At 34.8% G+C, this 17,661-nt stretch overlaps 1 protein-coding gene across 2 annotated transcripts in view; it reads right to left on the bottom strand.

Annotated features, from left to right (window-relative positions):
- Window positions 1-4,205: 4,205 nt before the first annotated feature.
- Window positions 4,206-17,661, bottom strand: part of UBE2D1 (ubiquitin conjugating enzyme E2 D1) — a 33,350-nt gene continuing 19,894 nt past the window's right edge. The window contains exons 2-7 of one of the 2 annotated variants that reach the window (XM_012762832.2): window positions 12,839-12,902; window positions 12,714-12,745; window positions 10,396-10,473; window positions 9,239-9,344; window positions 5,766-5,859; window positions 4,206-5,081 (exon numbers count right to left, since the gene is read on the bottom strand). In XM_012762832.2, the coding sequence (XP_012618286.1) occupies window positions 5,036-5,081; window positions 5,766-5,859; window positions 9,239-9,344; window positions 10,396-10,473; window positions 12,714-12,745; window positions 12,839-12,902 (420 nt within the window). In that variant the 3' untranslated portion in view covers window positions 4,206-5,035. The remainder of the gene's footprint in view (window positions 5,082-5,765; window positions 5,860-9,238; window positions 9,345-10,395; window positions 10,474-12,713; window positions 12,746-12,838; window positions 12,903-17,661) is intronic. The other variant, XM_012762833.2, reaches the window with a different exon arrangement.

Below are 17,661 nucleotides of genomic sequence, written 5' to 3'. Positions count from 1 at the left end.
TGGAGGACCCACACTTCCTCATTTCAAAAGTTACTACAAAGCTACGATAATCCAAACAGGGTGGTAATGGCATAAAACATATAGTTCTGATGGAACAGAACTGAGAATTCAGAAATAAACTTCTATAGTCAGTTGCTTTTCAACAAGGGTACCAAGGCCATTCAAAGGGAAAGAATCATCTTTTCAACAAATTGTACAGGCTAATCTTTAGAAGGGCCTGTTTACAAGGTTTGCCCTTGGCTGACAGTTGGGAACTTGGCTTCTGAAACCATCCCTAAGTGATAAGGTTGTGCCTGCTGAGCTAGACTGACCAGACTTTTAAAATAAACAATGTGATTTATGGTGAGCACCTGCTCTCCTTCTGGAAGTCTGAAGTTTGGAGAACAAAGGGTACCTACATAATGAGCCCCCAATAAAAACCCTGGACTTTGAGTTTCAAACTGGCTTCCATGGGCAGAAACACTATGCCCATGACACTACTGGCAGAAAAGTGTACTGTGTGTGGCGCCCTCCAGAAGCACAGGCAGCCTGCACATGGATTCCCCAGACTCTGCTAGATCTGTCTTGCCCCCTTACGAACCCAGCTGTGTATCCCTGCTGTGTCACTGTAATAAATCTTAGCTGTATGATCATATGCTGAGTCCTGTGAATTCTTCTACTGACACACTGAATATGTGGGTGGTCATGGGGCTGCCAAAACAAGTGTATCAGAAGTGCTAACACAAGTGGGGTCACAACTGTTTTCCACGATATATTAAGAGTTTATATTAAAATATTTCATACACAACTCATAGTGATCTTTTGCACTTAAAGAGATCTTAACAGTTTTTCCCGCCAAGTAAATTATGAGCAAAGCATAGTTCAGACCTTAAGCCAATATGCCAGTATAATAAAAGCAACTTCCTCAAGAAGAGAGGCACATCTCTCCCTCTGCAAAAGTAGAACCTAACAAAATGTTAAAGTTTTTAAATAAATGCTTATTTTACAAAATGCCACCAATACTAATACTCTTAGGTGAATTTTCTATTAGTTCAGTTCATTTACAATTTAACACCATTCTTATATATAACAGGATAACGGAAGTAGAAATTTAAACATAACAAAATATAAATAAGTGATATAACATCTATAAGGCTGTCACCAAGACACTATTGCATTACAAATTATTTCTACAACCAGCTGTCTACAAATTTTCAATTATTGTTGCTACTGAAAAAAACACCTGGTGAAAGCATATCAATTACAGTTTAAGAAGAGCTTACAGACATTACTCAGTACCAAAAAAAAGAGCAGAAATGACTAGTTATCTATATATAGCAACTTTTTACAAGTGAAATTAGATGAATCTCTAATTGCCTTATTTGTGCAATACAACTGTCAGAACAATAAAAGACAAGTATTATTAGAAATGAGAACTTTCACAAATAATCTGCATTACACTTTAGGGCTATTAAATTGTGATTAAACCTCTGCTTTAAAGAAAAAAAATTGAAAGTCCTATTTTATAGTTGGTAAGAGTGATAGAACTAAATTTTTTAAAATTCAGACTTGTTTTATTCTGTTAATAATTACTTAAAAGATTTAAACAAGCTAAAAGATAAGCAGTACTTTCAACAATTTGAATACACTGAAGCTCTATTTTTATAGCCATGGCTAAAGCGTTGATCACATTTTCCACAGCTGGCCCTAATGAGAATGAGTAACTGAACTGATAATTCTATTGCAGAACTCAAAGTTTAAAACATCTCAACTGGACTGGACTTTTGAGTCCAGTTCAAATTGACTACCAATAAATAGACAAGATATAAATTGCTTCATAACCAAGAATCTTTTTTAATCTGAGAAGAAAATTCTCTCCATTTTAAAAATACAGAACCGGGGAGAGCAGGATCCTAACAAATGTCAATGACTGAATCATGTCAAAGGTAGATCACTGGGGTAAAATAAGAGAAATGTGAAACTACAATGTGATATTATTTTTACCATATTTTTAAAAAGTAACTGTTTTTGAATATTAAATCTTACAGCTACCCTTGATAGGCAGTTGATTTACAAAGTTTTTTTTTTTTTTTTGAGACAGTCTCGCTTTGTTGCCCAGGTTAGTGTGAGTGCCGTGGCGTCAGCCTAGCTCACAGCAACCTCAATCTCCTGGGCTCAAGCAATCCTGTTGCCTCAGTCTCCTGAGTAGCTGGGACTACAGGCATGTGTCACCATGCCCGGCTAATTTTTTCTATATATATTAGTTGGCCAATTAATTTCTTTCTATTTATAGTAAGAGACGGGGTCTCGCTCTTGCTCAGGCTGGTTTTGAACTCCTGACCTCGAGCAATCCGCCTGCCTCAGCCTCCCAGAGTGCTAGGATTACAGGCGTGAGCCACCGCGCCCGGCCTACAAAGTTAATTTTTAATTTCCCCTATCAAGAGTTTAAGGGGTGGTGGAAAAGGGAAATAAAGCAAAATGAATAATTAAATACAGTTTATAGAGGTATATGTGTAAAGCTGTACTTCAGGAATAATACCCTTTTGAGATAGTTGGGGGATGGTGGCAAGGTTACCCTTACAACCTGTATCACTGATGTATCATTTGTGGCAGTTCCAAGTGTCCAGAATCCAATTTGAATATGGTTTTCAACTATGCTTCAAACCATCAAAGACTTCAAGAGGTGGGATCCTAAATTCACCAAAAGACTACCCATTTCCCTCACTCCAAAGAGGTCCTTAAATTAATACTTTATCTATGAAAAGGCGCTAACTTTGAATTTAGTTTTAAAAAGTAACTGATGTTCTCTTTGTTAGAATTAAGCAAAAATAATACACCCCAAATGGTAATCTGCCTGATCATTATGCCACCATCAAGCTCAAGATTTGTAGTTAATCATGAGAACTTGTGCTTACTCCTCAGGAGTCTAGTACTTTTCAGATGTAAGCAAAGGCAAACGAGAGTTAGGCGAGTTTCAAAAACTTTAATAAAGAAAAAAAAGACACTTCCAAAAATAAATGCCACACAAATGAAAGTTTTTTTTTAAAAAGTGAAAGGTATTCAAGAAACAAAACCCTTTACTGTCAAAGTATACTAAATACTTAAATCTAACGATGCTGAGTGTTCAAATGCAGGGCAAATGTAGCTTATAGTAATATAGCTAGTAAAGTAGTGTTTTTCATGATATGGCTGTTTTAAGACATCACTTAATATAGTTACTTTTTTTTAAGCCTATATTTCTTAAACATCCATTTCACAATTCATTTAATTATTGTACATTCATTTATAAAAACACATATTTTCTAACAGGTTATTTTGTGCTTTAATAATAATGAACCATGATAAATACTCAAGTGATTTAAATGCTTTGCTAATGACTACACCCATCACAGATCCTTGCACACTTATACAGCTACTGCAATAATCAGAAGAGCTACAACTGTTCTTAAAAATGACACTCACTCAAGTTTGATAAGCATGCTAAACACTGAAGAGATGTATTTTTTTCCCAGGTTAAAACATTAGAACTTTTCTACTTTTTTTAAAAATCTTCTTTTAGCTGCCAATATATAAAAACGAAGGGAAGCATCATTTAGAATTTTCTTTGTAACTTCTATAGTAAAAATGGATGTTTTTAAGTTGCAATAGCATTAAATTCTATTTTAGAAATTCTAGATTTTAAAATGTTAGGAAATATAATGTCAATTACATTTACAGGGCATTTTAATGAATTAATCTAGCAATTCTGCAGGTCTATAGAGAATTTTCTAGCCAGGCATGGTGGCATGAGCCTGTAATCCCAGCTACTTGGGATACTGAGGCGAAGGATGGCTTGAGCCCAGGAATTCAAGACCAACCTGGGAAACATAGCAAGATCCCATATCAAAATAAATAAATAAATAAAGACTTTTTTTTCGGGGTGGGTAACACCACCTTATACTCATTTCAGTACTTTTTAACAAATTCCATTTTATATGTGACCCAGGACAAACCCCAACTTATTCTAAATGCTCCTCTACAACAAAGGACCAAGGTATATCATCTTATAGATTGACCATTTAGTAAAGAGATACTGACCTAAAACAAAGTTTATATAATTAATGGTGACTAATGTCAAACATAATGGACCTCATTTTCACAATCTGGGAATAATTTTCATGCAAAATTTTATATAGAGCTTTGATTCTTACTTATAATTTTTATTTTTTTTAAGTAATCAAGACAAATAGTAGAAAAAGCTTTTTATTTATATGGAAAAAGCTACAGTAAGGTCTGTAAAAGGTGTCAATATAATATTGCCTATAGAGGAAAAAATTCAAATGTGAATAGCAACAAATAAATGTTACACATCTTCCTACTTAGCAGTGCAATTAATTCACATTGCAATAAAGTTAAGTCAAGTATAACAAAATCAAAACAAGTGTTTCTCCATAATCAGTATACTGAGAATTACAGTGTAAAGATCATTTCAGGTTTAAGAAATCTGCAATCAATCTATAGAATATCCTAAGACAAGGGAGACACAGTCAATTCATTTAATTATCAGCTGTTGGGCTTTTTCAATACTGTTCACAGGAAAGAAGTAATGAGTTGACGTACATGTAAATAGAATATATTTAGTCTATACAGTAAAAAAATACAAATTATAAAGTGAGCTAACAAAGAATGAAATCTGAATACAGATTTATAAAACTGACGACATCTTAGACCACACATACAGTATTTCTCATGTAAAAACATCTAGTTTCAGCAAAAAATAATTTGGTTGCTTTTCAGCTGCATTGTAGATCTTGTAAGCTGAAGATGCAGATGTCCAAGTATCTTAAAAACCATAATAAATGTCTTTCTCAATGCATACAAAATGATAAATGCTCTCATCACAGTCTTAAGGGTATTTTTGGAAGTTTTTGTCTTGCTTCAGAAACACATTTAAAATGGGCAAAAATCAAAGGGTTTCATGATACAATGAAACAGTAAACAGTGCTCAATTTACTGCTAATGTTGAAAAAAACCTAGATTTTACAGTACTCTGGTATATATGAAAAATTTTTTGACTTTACATTGCATATTTCTGAGTCCATTCTCTTGCGTGTCTGTTGTATCTGTAGGCAAACAAAAGAGATATAGTAAAAACATACACATTTAATCTTTTAAAAGCATCTATTAAAAAAACTGCATATCCTACCTTCTCATGCTTAACTGCAATAATCATACATATATGTGATATAGGCTCATGCATAAATAAAACAAGAAAAATAAATCATTTTTTTAACTTAAGGATTTTTTTGCAACCTATATGAAAATGACCCTAAATATAGAAAACCAAAACATAGATACCAACTTCTAATAGAAATTTATTAAAGCTAACCCTGAATGAGTATTATCTGCAAATTGCAAATAAACTTACAGTACTAGCAAATTGGAACAGCTTGAAAATTAGGTTTGGGTGGGCCTAGAGTTAACTTCTCTTCTTGGGAGAAGATAGTGAATACAATATTTAGTACTTTCCAATGATTAAATTCTTCCATTTTTAATTTACCACCTTGAATTATGTATAATTATTGTGCAAACACAGAACATATACCATAAAACAGTAATGGGAAACAAGATTTTTTGTAAAAAGACTTAATAGAGTTTTAAAAGAAAGGTTTACTCCCCTGGAAAAAGATAAACTTAATACAAGCATAATAAGCATAAATGTACTTAAACTATATTGATAATATTCATTTTTTAGCAGACTATATGGAAAAGCATCCAAATAGAAGCTAAAATAAGTAAACACTTACTTTTCTTTGTCTGATTTATAGATTTGTGCAATATCTGGTACTAAGGGGTCATCTGGGTTAGGATCACAAAGTAGAGAACATATGGACAATAAAACTAGATTTAAAAGAGAACACTGCATTAGATAATAATCTTTCTACTTTATACAAATGACATATGTGAAAATAATTTTACTGAATATAGATAAAAAAGAAAAAATAAAATTACATTTATACAAACTACATTTAATACCAACTTTGGCTGCTAGCAAATTGATCTTCAAAATTTTTTAAATTATAAAATTACCATAAAATGTATATAAGACCAAATTTATTTTACCTTTTAAAGTTTTAAATTCTATTTGAATTTCTATTTAAAAAATGTGAACCTCCAAAGCAGCTATTAATAACTTTTAAACTTAAGAGTTCTCTTCAAAGCAATCAAATTACAGGTAACAGTCCAAACCCTTTTGCATAGTGTGTTCATATGCTTTTGTACATTGGCTTAGTGCTATAGACTATCTACAAAGAAAATCTGTAAGATTTTTTTCAATGAATATTTTATTCCATGTACCTTATTCATATGGCATGCATTTAAAAATAATGTGAACAGCTACCTTTATATAACCTATATATTTTTAAATATAAACAAAATTTTAAAAAGTAGTTGTTGCTACATTATGTAAAGATACTAATACAAACAACTGCACTTAAAAAAACACTAAAGTATCTGAAATAAGAGGGAACAAAGACTCTGGTTCCTCATTTATCTGCTTCAATTACATGCCACCATTTCTGAGGGGATACATGGAACCTTTGGAACAATCTCTCATTTCCAACTGCTCCCCACCCCCATCACGTTCCTTTATATTTTCCAAATCTTAAGTTCAAAGGTAAATTTATAGACCAGAATTGACTCTTAAATGATAGGCAAATGGGAGGGGTGTTATGGACTAAAGAAAAAACTAATATTTTATTCATCTTCCTTATCTTCCATCTGCTCATTGAAACTTCAGGCCTTGTATATTAAACTAATAGGGTAGATTTTCTGGGTTCAACTATGTCTCCAGAATGCTTCCACACTGATCTCATGGCAAAAAGCAGAACAAGACATTTAAAATATATAAAAGCACCAGGCACGGTAGAATGCCCCTGTAGTCCCAACTACTTAGGAGTCTGAGGCGGGGAGGATCACTTGAGCCCAGGGACTCGAGACCAGCCTGAGCAATACAGTGAGACCCTCCCCATCTCAGAAAAACTAAAATTGCAATTAAAAACTGCTCCCTGGGCATTCTTCCCCTTTGGGTGTGAATGCAGTCTATAAAATGAACCCTTTGCAAGGTAATTTATGTATTTGCTTTCTGTTTAAATAACTGAAAATGTTAAATCTACCAGTTGTTTATGTCTTGAATACAGAGTGTCATATGTATTTAAGTTGTGTATTTTTATAAAGTAAAGCCAAATATCAAACACTGAAAAAATATATATAGAGAGAAAAGTAAAAAATATACAAACAAATGAGTGAGATATGACCTATTTATAACATAAGAAAGAGGGAAGTTCCTCCCCTGCCTTCTCCTGCTGACAGGAGTTATATGCCCTAATTTTACTATCATGCACACAAACCATGTCCATTCCTTAAGATAAGAAAAAAGGTAATAACTAACATTCATTTGAGTGCCTACTGTGAGCCAGGGGTGCATGGTGACCCTATGTAGTAATATATTATACTCCCCATTTTACATTTAAGGAACTCTTTGAATTCTCAAAGAACACTTTCCAGAAGCCAATACTACTAAGTATTCTTTATAAAAAGCTACCAATGTCAGAAGATAAGTACTCAGCATGTGGCAGTCTGCCATTTCTACGTATAAGGACTTAGCTGCTTATGCCAAATGACGTTCATTTTATGACACCATTCCAGGAAAATGTGTATTAATTTGAATAGCCCTTTGACACAGAATCTTTCCTACATCCAGTATATGACAGTTACACTATGTGAAAGGTTTGTAAAAGGATACTAGAATCTACATGAGCATTTTAGATGAGGATTTTGGGTCAGAAAAACCACCCTTCATAAATAATTGACGTGATGGGCTATTATTTATTTTAATACTTGAAAGAGTTATGGCTGTGGGCCCTACTTCCTATAAACCTTATCACTTTCAAAAACAATTATAGGCCGGGCGTGGTGGCTCAAGCCTGTAATCCTATCACTCTGGGAGGCCAAGGTGGGCGGATTGCTCCAGGTCGGGAATTCAAAACCAGCCTGAGCAAAAGTGAGACCCTGTCTCTACTATAAATAGAAAGAAATTAATTGGCCAACTAATATATATATAAAAAATTAGCCAGGCATGGTGGCGCATGCCTGTAGTCCCAGCTACTTGGGAGGCTGAGGCAGTAGGATTGCTTAAGCCCAGGAGTTTGAGGTTGCTGTGAGCTAGGCTGATGCCACGGCACTCACTCTAGCCTCACCAACAAAGTGAGACTCTGCCTCAAAAAAAAAAAAAAAAAAAAAAATTATATATTCAGGTAGCATTTATGAGAAGAGAAGAGAAGAGAAGAGAAGAGAAGAGAAGAGAAGAGAAGAGAAGAGAAGAGAAGAGAAGAGAAGAGAAGAGAAAGAGAAGAGAAAGAAACGAGAAAGAAAAGAGAAATGAGCACGTGTTCTTCCTATGAATCCTTTGAGAGAAATAATTTTCTAAAATTTTATAAAAAGGGAAAACTTAGTAGTTACTGCAGGGGCAGCTGCTTCTAACCCAAACAGTATTTTCCAACTCTCAGGTTATCTTCTATTAGAGAATCAAGACACAAGTAAAGAGTGCTAGCACTGTAAACAGTATTGGCTAATGAAACAAAAATGGCTTCAGACAGCCTGTACATACATCTGATAATTTAGCAGAGAACAATGCCATGAATCTGTGAAAGCTGAGAATCAGCACTGATTATGTTACAGTCATTATAATGATGCTATCGATTATTCTAAGTTTAGACTAACATATTTTATGTCCTACATTAAAATGTGAAATATGTCTTTCATTTTAAATCATTTATTTTAACAGCCAAATCTGGTATTTTTTTCTTGGATGAAGTAAAACAGCTATAAAGTTTTATGTCAGTAGTTCCATTTAATGAATGGGATAACGGGTCCTAAAAATCTTCTTTTTTTCTACCTTTCTCTCTTTTTCTAAAGATAACACCCAAGCCAAAAAAGGTAAAATATCAATAGGCTTATCCCCAATTTCTAGCTCTCATATTTTAAATTTCCTCTCATGTCATCATTTAGATTGCTCCATCCACCCCTCAACCCCCAAGCTAACTGTTAAAAGGCAGAGTAATATAAGAGCTACACGAGCAAAGTAAAATCAAAACAGGAAAAAGCACAGTTGATTGGTTTTTAAAAAAACAAACAAAAAAACTTTAGTTCCTAGATACTTCTACTATATTTCTCCAGTCTCACTGTTATCAACTGTCTTAAATCTGATAAATGAAATTACCTTTTGATACAGTCAGAGCCGGTGACCACTGTGACCTCAGGATATCAAGACAAATACTTCCATTACTGTTTATGTTTGGATGGTAAATTTTTGTTGTGAAAGCAATCTAAACATGAAACAAAACAACAAAACCATGACAATCCACGAACTATGAACAAAACAGAACCACTTGCTCTAGGGTAAAATATCCTCAACTTTACATAAAAGCTTAGAGGAGAAACGGTTTCCAACACTAATCAAATGATCATCTACTTTGTGCTTTACCTGTAGCTGTAGCTAGTGGGAATGTGAAAGCCCATCAGTTTCCCTCTTTCTCCCTCCAAGGAATTGAGAAGTATTTTGGAGAGCATAATATAAATAAGTCTGACTGGTTGAGTAGCACCTGAAGTAATCAACCATGGCTTTCATCATACCTAGAAGTAATAATCCTTTTCTTAATTTTGATTACCTAGAAGTGCTACTTGGGTCTAAAATCAGGGTGTTGACCCTGTTCCAGGGCAAAGTTGAAGGGTCTCAGCTTGCTACCTGTCCTAAGAAATCCACCAAGAATCCTAATCTTCCACAAGAGTTGCTCTCATATCATTTCATACAATGTTAATCAGGTGTTTTTAAAAATCTAAAATAATTATTTTCGGAGTGACAGAACCTGTTAATTTTTTTTCCCTTTTTGATATCCCTATCTGTTTCCCTTTGGAGCTAATCTAAACTAAATTTAATAAGAACAGGTTTTTGCCTCCTCTACCACACCAAAGGGACTATGTCATAAACTTTTGTTTTATGCAATGTAAAAGAACATGCTAGGTGCTCGATAAATGTCTATTGAATACTTTTAAAATTGAGAAATAAGGGTCAACTTTGGAAAGATAATCCCATGAATAGAAAAGTCTGACTCTTAACCATAAAATCTTCCCAAACTACACATATCTAATAAGGAGGGAAAGAAAGCCAGGGAACCTAATTTATAGCGTAACAGATACTTCTGTTTATTTTACAGACCTAATATAATATTTGAGTAAACATGCATATTTTAGACTCAGTGGCTTTACAAGGTTTAAAAGTGCTAAACTACCCACATTCTTTAACATCATGAAACTACCTCTAGATAAAGAATAAAATCCCTGACATGGGAGTCACATCAGTCATAAAAATAAAAATACCTTTGGTGGTTTAAAAGGATAATCTGTCGGAAAATGTACAGTGAGAAAGAAGACTCCACCTTGATATGCGCTATCAGGCTGAAATTACAAAATATTTACATCAGTGTTTGATTACTGCATTTATTTAATAACTTAAGATAATTTCCCCAGATATTATCAGTTTGGGGGAAAAAAGGCAATCATTTTGACATAAGTTCAAATCATTTACCTTGAGAACAGGTTTCCCTTTGCAGGTATGAAGGATGATTTTCCAACAATTATGCTGATGTCAAAAAGTTTAAAAGAAAACAAAAATAGGACACACACAGTGGTGTGACTTGCCCAAACAAATCTGTTTATGAGTACAAATTTTTAAAGATCAGTATACACACAAGACTGCTGTGAGAAAAGATAATTTTCTGCAGCAGTAATCAGTATTTTTTTTAAAAGGGTTGGGACTAGTTTTTACCTTCTTTTTTATGAAGTTTAAGTTCTTATTACAAGCCCCCCCCCCAAAAAAAATTTTACAATGAGAAAAAGTAGCAAAATATACCTAAAATTCTATTTTCATTCTTTTATATTTAATTAAATATATCAGGTTACATTGGCATTTGGGTAATAACAGCAGGACTGTTATTACTTCCTCTTTAAGTTCCTGCATATATATCAGAGGATGGTACTATATAATTATTATATATATTGTTTAATTCTAGTTCATCAAAAGTTATAAAGAATGCAGAAAATATAAGCAAATTACAATGACAGATATGATCTACTTAGATATGCAAATGATAGTACAGAGTACTGTAATGTACATTATATTACATGACTAACATAAACAGTAGTCATGTTTAAATAACTAAAATAAGGGAGGTATGAACAACATAATTATAACCATTTGCTACATGTGATTCACCTAAAACATTTGTGAGGGTCTATAATTCAAATGGTAAGGGTTGGAGCCAGGTGAGTTGGCTCAAGACTATAATCTTAGCACTTTGGGAGACTGAGGCCGGAGGATCACTTGACGCCAGGAGTTTGAGACCAGCCTGAGAAACATGCAAGACCCCATCTTATAAAAAAACAGAAAAATTAGCCGGGCATGGTGGCATGTGCCTGTAGCCCCAGCTACACGGGAGGCTGAGACAGGCAGATCAACTGAGCCCAGTTGCACACTGCAACCTCAGACTCAGACAGTACAGTGCATGAGGATGCCAGCACTATAGCCCAGGCAACAAAGTGACACCCTGTCTCAAAAACAAAAAACAAATAAAAAATGGCGAGGATAGACCTTTAAATGATAGTATTTTGAAGGTTCTTAGTAAGCAATAAATCCAAACAAATAACTAGATTCTTATTGAAAGTTGTTGAAACTTATTGAAACAATTATGTTGCATTTTACCTTTAAAAAATCAACTTAATAAAACAATTCAGTAATTTGAGACAACAGCCCAGGAGTCCTGCTTTGAAATTTAGTAGTTTAGGGTTTTTTTTTTTTAAGTTAAACACAAGCCAGTATGATTAAAAACTCTGTAACTTACTAGATAAAGCTCATTTAAGGGCAGGAAGAGAGAATGATGTTCATGGAAACATGTTACTAACGTACTCTCACCCAGAAAGGAGATTTGAGCTGTCAGTGCCCATTCTTATGCAATCAGATTTTTGCTCATACAAAGAAAAGCCTGTTCCAAGTCCTAATTGCCTCTCAGGTGTTGAAAGAAATAATTTTAACGAAGAAAATAAGTATTAAGAGGAGGAGGGTATAAAACAGTACATAATTTTTAGTTCAGAACAATGCAACAAAATTAAAAGCAGCAAACTCATAAGGTGAAAAAGATAAACCCATTGCAATATTTTATCAATTCTCTTTCACAAACAAGAACAGTAATGAAACATATTGCAAACTTATGCTTATTACTTGCAGGAATTCCATTACTGAGTTCATTAGACTTATTTTTACCCTACTAAAACTGTAGATGTGAGAATGATTATGCGTAGTTACAAACAATGGCCTCTTTGTGTCCAAAAAAAAAAAAAAAAAAAAGATAAAGCAAACACACAACTTGGTTGCAAATTGTGGGTGATCCATTACTATGTGTAACAATCAAGGATTTGGAAAAAAAAAAAAAAAAACCACAAAAAACCTCATAGTGATCATCCAAAGTATTTGCTACCAATGCTCCAAAAAATCATAATAAATCCTCAATCACATTTTGCTTCCTGGGTGATTCAGAGTATAAAAAAATTCAACCTTAGTCACAAACATCTGATCAAAGGTGAAATGGCAAGAATGATGTATGGCTGAGGGGATTAATTTCATATATATGAATCATACTTACAGGCCCCATAATAGTTGCTTGCCAGTGGAACACTGAAACAAACAAAGGAGTTTTGGAGTCATTAACAAATGTTCAAACCTATATTTTTAATGGTAGCAAAATCCTGGCAATAGAGCAAAGCTTACAGTCATCTCCCACAGGTCCAGCCGAACAGTGAGCAGGTGGATCACGTTGTAGATCACTTAACTCCTGAAGGAAAGCAAAAATACTCAAGGTTAATTCATTCTGTTCCCAACTAAATCAGCATAGTAATCCATTAAGACACAACTTATTAACTTTACCTTAAAACCATTTTTGGCAATTCTATTCAAAATATGAAAACATAAAATGTACTGTCATTAATTGGTAGGAAGGTATGAAACACTGCACTAAATTCCTCCCTGAGACAGCTCCAAACCTTGAAAAGATTAAATGGATTAAAATATAATTTTAACATTCCTAAGACAAAAAAATTTAATGTGTATCTATTGTGTTCAAGGTAATTTATGTAAGTGCCAGGTAGATAATATATAAAAAAAACAGGTCCTACTTCCAACAGGTTGTAACCTAAAATAAGGGAGAGTGAAGGTTGAGAAAGATGAATATTTAAGAACAACTTGAAAGTTACGTAGAAACAAGAGCAGGCCGGCCACGTTTTGAAACCTAGAACATGGATTCATATGGTCTCTCCTGCCATCAAGGCCACAGAGGGAAAGGTCATAGAAAGGACACAGCTTTGGAGCTGGCCACGCCTGGATTGGGATTCCAGTTCTAAGACAACTAGCTCTGTGGCCTTGGGGAACTTACTGAATGAACTTCCTCAGCTTCCGCTGGGGAGGAACTGATCATCCCCAAATAAGAAAGGTATAAGCTCAATATGAAGGACATAATGGAAGAATCTAATGTAGTTTGGAAGATCAAGGAATGTCTCTGAGGAGAAGTGATACTGATGCTGAAAGCTAAAGGATGAGTGGGAGTCAGTTTTGGGGGAATTGAGTTAACACTGGGAGGCAGAGTGGCAGAGGATGAACCTGGAAAGGTAGGCAGAAGCCAGGCAGAAAACAGAGAACAAAACACACCACATTAAGGATTTGGGGTTTTATACCAAGCGCACTGGGAGGGGTTTTAAGAAGTGGCAGGCTCTGATTTAAAGGATGGTTCTGACTGGATTAGAAATGGGAAAGAGGAGAAGCAACAAGACTAGTCGCTATAGGCGAGAGAAATGGTGGCTTAGATTGGAGAAGTGGTGGCAAGATAAAAGCAGGGTATTTGAGATATGTTGAAGGGCCTTCCTATCACAGGACTTGATGATGAATCACATGACAGAGTAGGGAGAGGTCACAGGTACATATGATGAAGAGGAGGTGGCAGCTAATATTTACTCAATGTCTTAGTCACCCTAACGATCCTCAGAGGGAGATGTCATCACATTCCCCACTTTATAGGTAAAGGTGACTCACTTCACGGTATGCTCGTGGAACTACTATAGGGCGGAACTGGGATGCAAGCCCAGGCAGTCCAACTTCTTCATTTTTAGTTTCGCAAATGTGGAAGGCATTTACTGAGATGGGCAACATTAGAAGGCATGTTGGATCTGTGATCCCTACCGTACCAAGAAAAACTTTAGTTCCACATACAGGGCTGGAGCTTAATAGAGGGTAAGGCTAGAAATCGGAAAATTGTTGTATATACTTGGTTATTTGAAACCATGGCAGTGATGTAAACATTTTTGTGGAAACACATACAAGTAAATATGGCCCTTAATCCAATCTAAGATGTCATCGACTGTAAGTCAAAACCTTATTTTAAGTACCAATAATTAAGGAAAAATGCTGCCAATTAATTCTAAGACACCATCAATTATAAGATGCATCCAGATCTTAGAAACGTTAAAATGTGAAAGATGTTCACCTTTGAATCACTGCAATATGGTAATTATAGCAATGAGTTCAGTGCTCTAATAGGGACAAACAAGAAAGAGGATGTGATAGGGGAAGGCATTCCCAAGAAAGTGATATGAGCTAAGTAACTAAGGCAAGTGCAAACCCAGGTCTGCTTCTTCCAAGTCCAATGTTCTTTTCCAGTACACCTTGGTACTTTCATTTTTGTTTTGTCGCTCTTTTTTAAATAGATGGTGTGAGGTTTCTCTTCCTAACAAGAACTAACTAACATGGATGTTCCTTTGCTCTGCGTGCATTTAAACAATAAACAATAAGAAGAATTTCAATCTTTGACTTAGCTATCTTGGTTACAAGCAAGGCTCTGAAGTTCTAGTCTGCATGCCACCATTCACTTGCCACATGATCTTGGGAAAAGTCATTTTTTCCTCTCCAAATTCCAGTTTTCTTTTATGTAAAGTGGCATTACTACCTTCATCCATAGTTTCTATGAGAATCAAGTGAAATGACATAGCACAATCTCTGGCACACAGTAAGCACTCCAGTAATTGTTAAGATATTATGGGATTGATAACAACCATTTGATTCTCCAGTACCATTATATAATTATTTAAATAGATTAAAAAATTGAGGGAGAAGCAGTTCCTAATTCATAGCCCCATTTTAGAATGGCTGTACCTTATAACAGTTTTCTAATTTGGGCTTTTAGGAGATAGCTTCTGAAAGTATTCATCATGTTGAGTTTTCTAAACATTAGTGTAAATGAGAATTTTTTGCCCCCATTTTAACTACAAAACTAGTTAACCAGAAAACAGTCTCTGTGATTTTAAAAAACTGTTAATGATTTGCGTGTATATATTTTACATACAGACAATGTATATGTGAATAAATCATACATAAAGACAAATACGTACATATTAATTTTATTAACAAGAAAAACCAAAACCATATTTTAGTTTAAACAGCCTTGAACCACATTCAAATTTCAAATGTCAGTCTGTTCTTCAAAACCCTTTAAACATATTATACAAAGTAAAGGTTATTTTATTCTTATGTTTTTGCATCCTAATTCTACCTCCTCTATTAGAAGAAGTTAGAGCTAGGGAAAGAAAGAGAGAAAATCTAACAAACAAATCCACAAAGTCCGGGTTCTTAAGTTGTATACTTTAGAGCCCACCCATATAAGAAAGAGGCTGCTGACAATACAACCTTAACATTCACATCAATCATTACTTGCTACAAATAATTCCAGTAATCCTTTAGTGAGGAGACTTACATATCCTAGACTTTTTTTTTTTTTTTTTTTGAGACAGAGTCTCGCTTTCTTGCCTAGGTTAGAGTGAGTGCCATGGCGTCAGCCTAGCTCACAGCAACCTCAAACTCCTGGGCCTAAGCAATCCTACTGCCTCAGCCTCCCGAGTTGCTGGGACTACAGGCACGAGCCACCATGCCCGGCTAATTTATATATATATATTAGTTGGCCAATTAATTTCTTTCTATTTTTTATAGTAGAGACGGGGTCTCGCTCAGGCTGGTTTTGAACTCCTGACCTTGAGCAATCCGCCCGCCTCGGCCTCCCAGAGTGCTAGGATTACAAGCGTGAGCCACCGCGCCCGGCCATATATCCTAGACTTTTTAGAAGGGTCTAGATGCCTAATGTTTTATCCCTTTGTCAATCATGTGTCTGGAAATACGCCACTGTATTGTTTGGGAAGATGTAACTGAAGCTATGAAGCATATGGGCAGACAGAATGACCAACAAAAAACAAAAGGTACAATATATACCCTCTCTTGCCTCCAAAAATACAGATCTTAAATTTGAAAAAAAGAAAAATGAAGATATTTTAGAAAACTCTGAGATGTGCTAATGAGGTGTGAATATAAATATAAACAAACATAAACAAAAACTACAACCAAACCAAAACCCCACTCTTTTTGCTCTTCATCTATTCAGCAGCCAACAGACTTTTAGATGACACGAGAAATCAATGGGTTGCTTGTATCCAGTAAATTCTCCCTTTTGATTCAGATTACTCTTAGTTTTTCTGAAACTGCCTCATTTGACTTATGCTTTCTCTGCTGTAAATGGCATTCTTATTTACCTACTACTGCTATGACAGCCACACAGAAGGTATCAAAAATAATTTAGTGATTCTTATGTTATTCCAAAAGGATATGCCAGGATTAGTAGTCTCTTTAATTACCCCTCCCCTACTCGCTCTGTAAGAAACAACACTGAATTATACAACTTGTTCAAGACCATAGATCTTTACAAGAGCCAAGGCTTATCTCCACATTCCTCACTGCTAATGGAAGTCCCTCTAGAAAACAATTTATGACCCCACTTCTTAAACATTTATGCCTATTCCACTACTACCTGAAATCTAAGATGTACCCTATACTTAGCCTCCCAATAACTGTTTCATGAGCCCCTCCGGCCTCTTGTCTAGATCTCTTCATGGCCATGCTTTTATCTCATGCTGAATTAAAAGATTTCAAAGACAAAGCATTTAAAACCATTCATTTTTTTAAAAAATTAAATATTGTATCTGTGTGTGTGCATGTGTGTTACGAAAGCAAAACAAAGCAAAACAGTGATTTGTAGGAAAAAATGGAGCAATGTATAGTCCAACACCCACAAGACTATTACCCAGACCAAACCACAGTCAACAGATTAGAATACTTCCATCCACAGCTTTGTTGTGAAATAAGAATGTCACTCACCGCTAGAGAGAGTGTAAGCTGAGACACAATCTTTTGGAGGGTAATTTGGTAATAACTGTGAAAGTAGAAAATGCATATGGTTTCTGATCCACTAATGTCACCTCATAGAAGTAATTTCCCAGGGAGCCAAAGATACATATATAAGAATGTTCAGTGCAGCATCTTGCATAAGTATGAAAACTGAGAATCACCTAAAAGCCTATCAATAAGAGAATGGTTTCATAAAATGATATAGCCGTATTATGAAATACTGAGTAACCATTAAAAAGAATGAGATACATCTGTATATGCTGATATTAAAGGATGTTACATGAATATACCAGAGTTTGAATGAAAAATACAAGTTG

This window comes from Microcebus murinus, chromosome 14 (genome assembly GCF_040939455.1).
Source record: "Microcebus murinus isolate Inina chromosome 14, M.murinus_Inina_mat1.0, whole genome shotgun sequence".
Classification (NCBI taxonomy): domain Eukaryota; kingdom Metazoa; phylum Chordata; class Mammalia; order Primates; family Cheirogaleidae; genus Microcebus; species Microcebus murinus.
The sequence above is the reverse complement of the archived record's forward strand: the minus strand, read 5'-3'. Positions and strand labels throughout refer to the sequence as shown.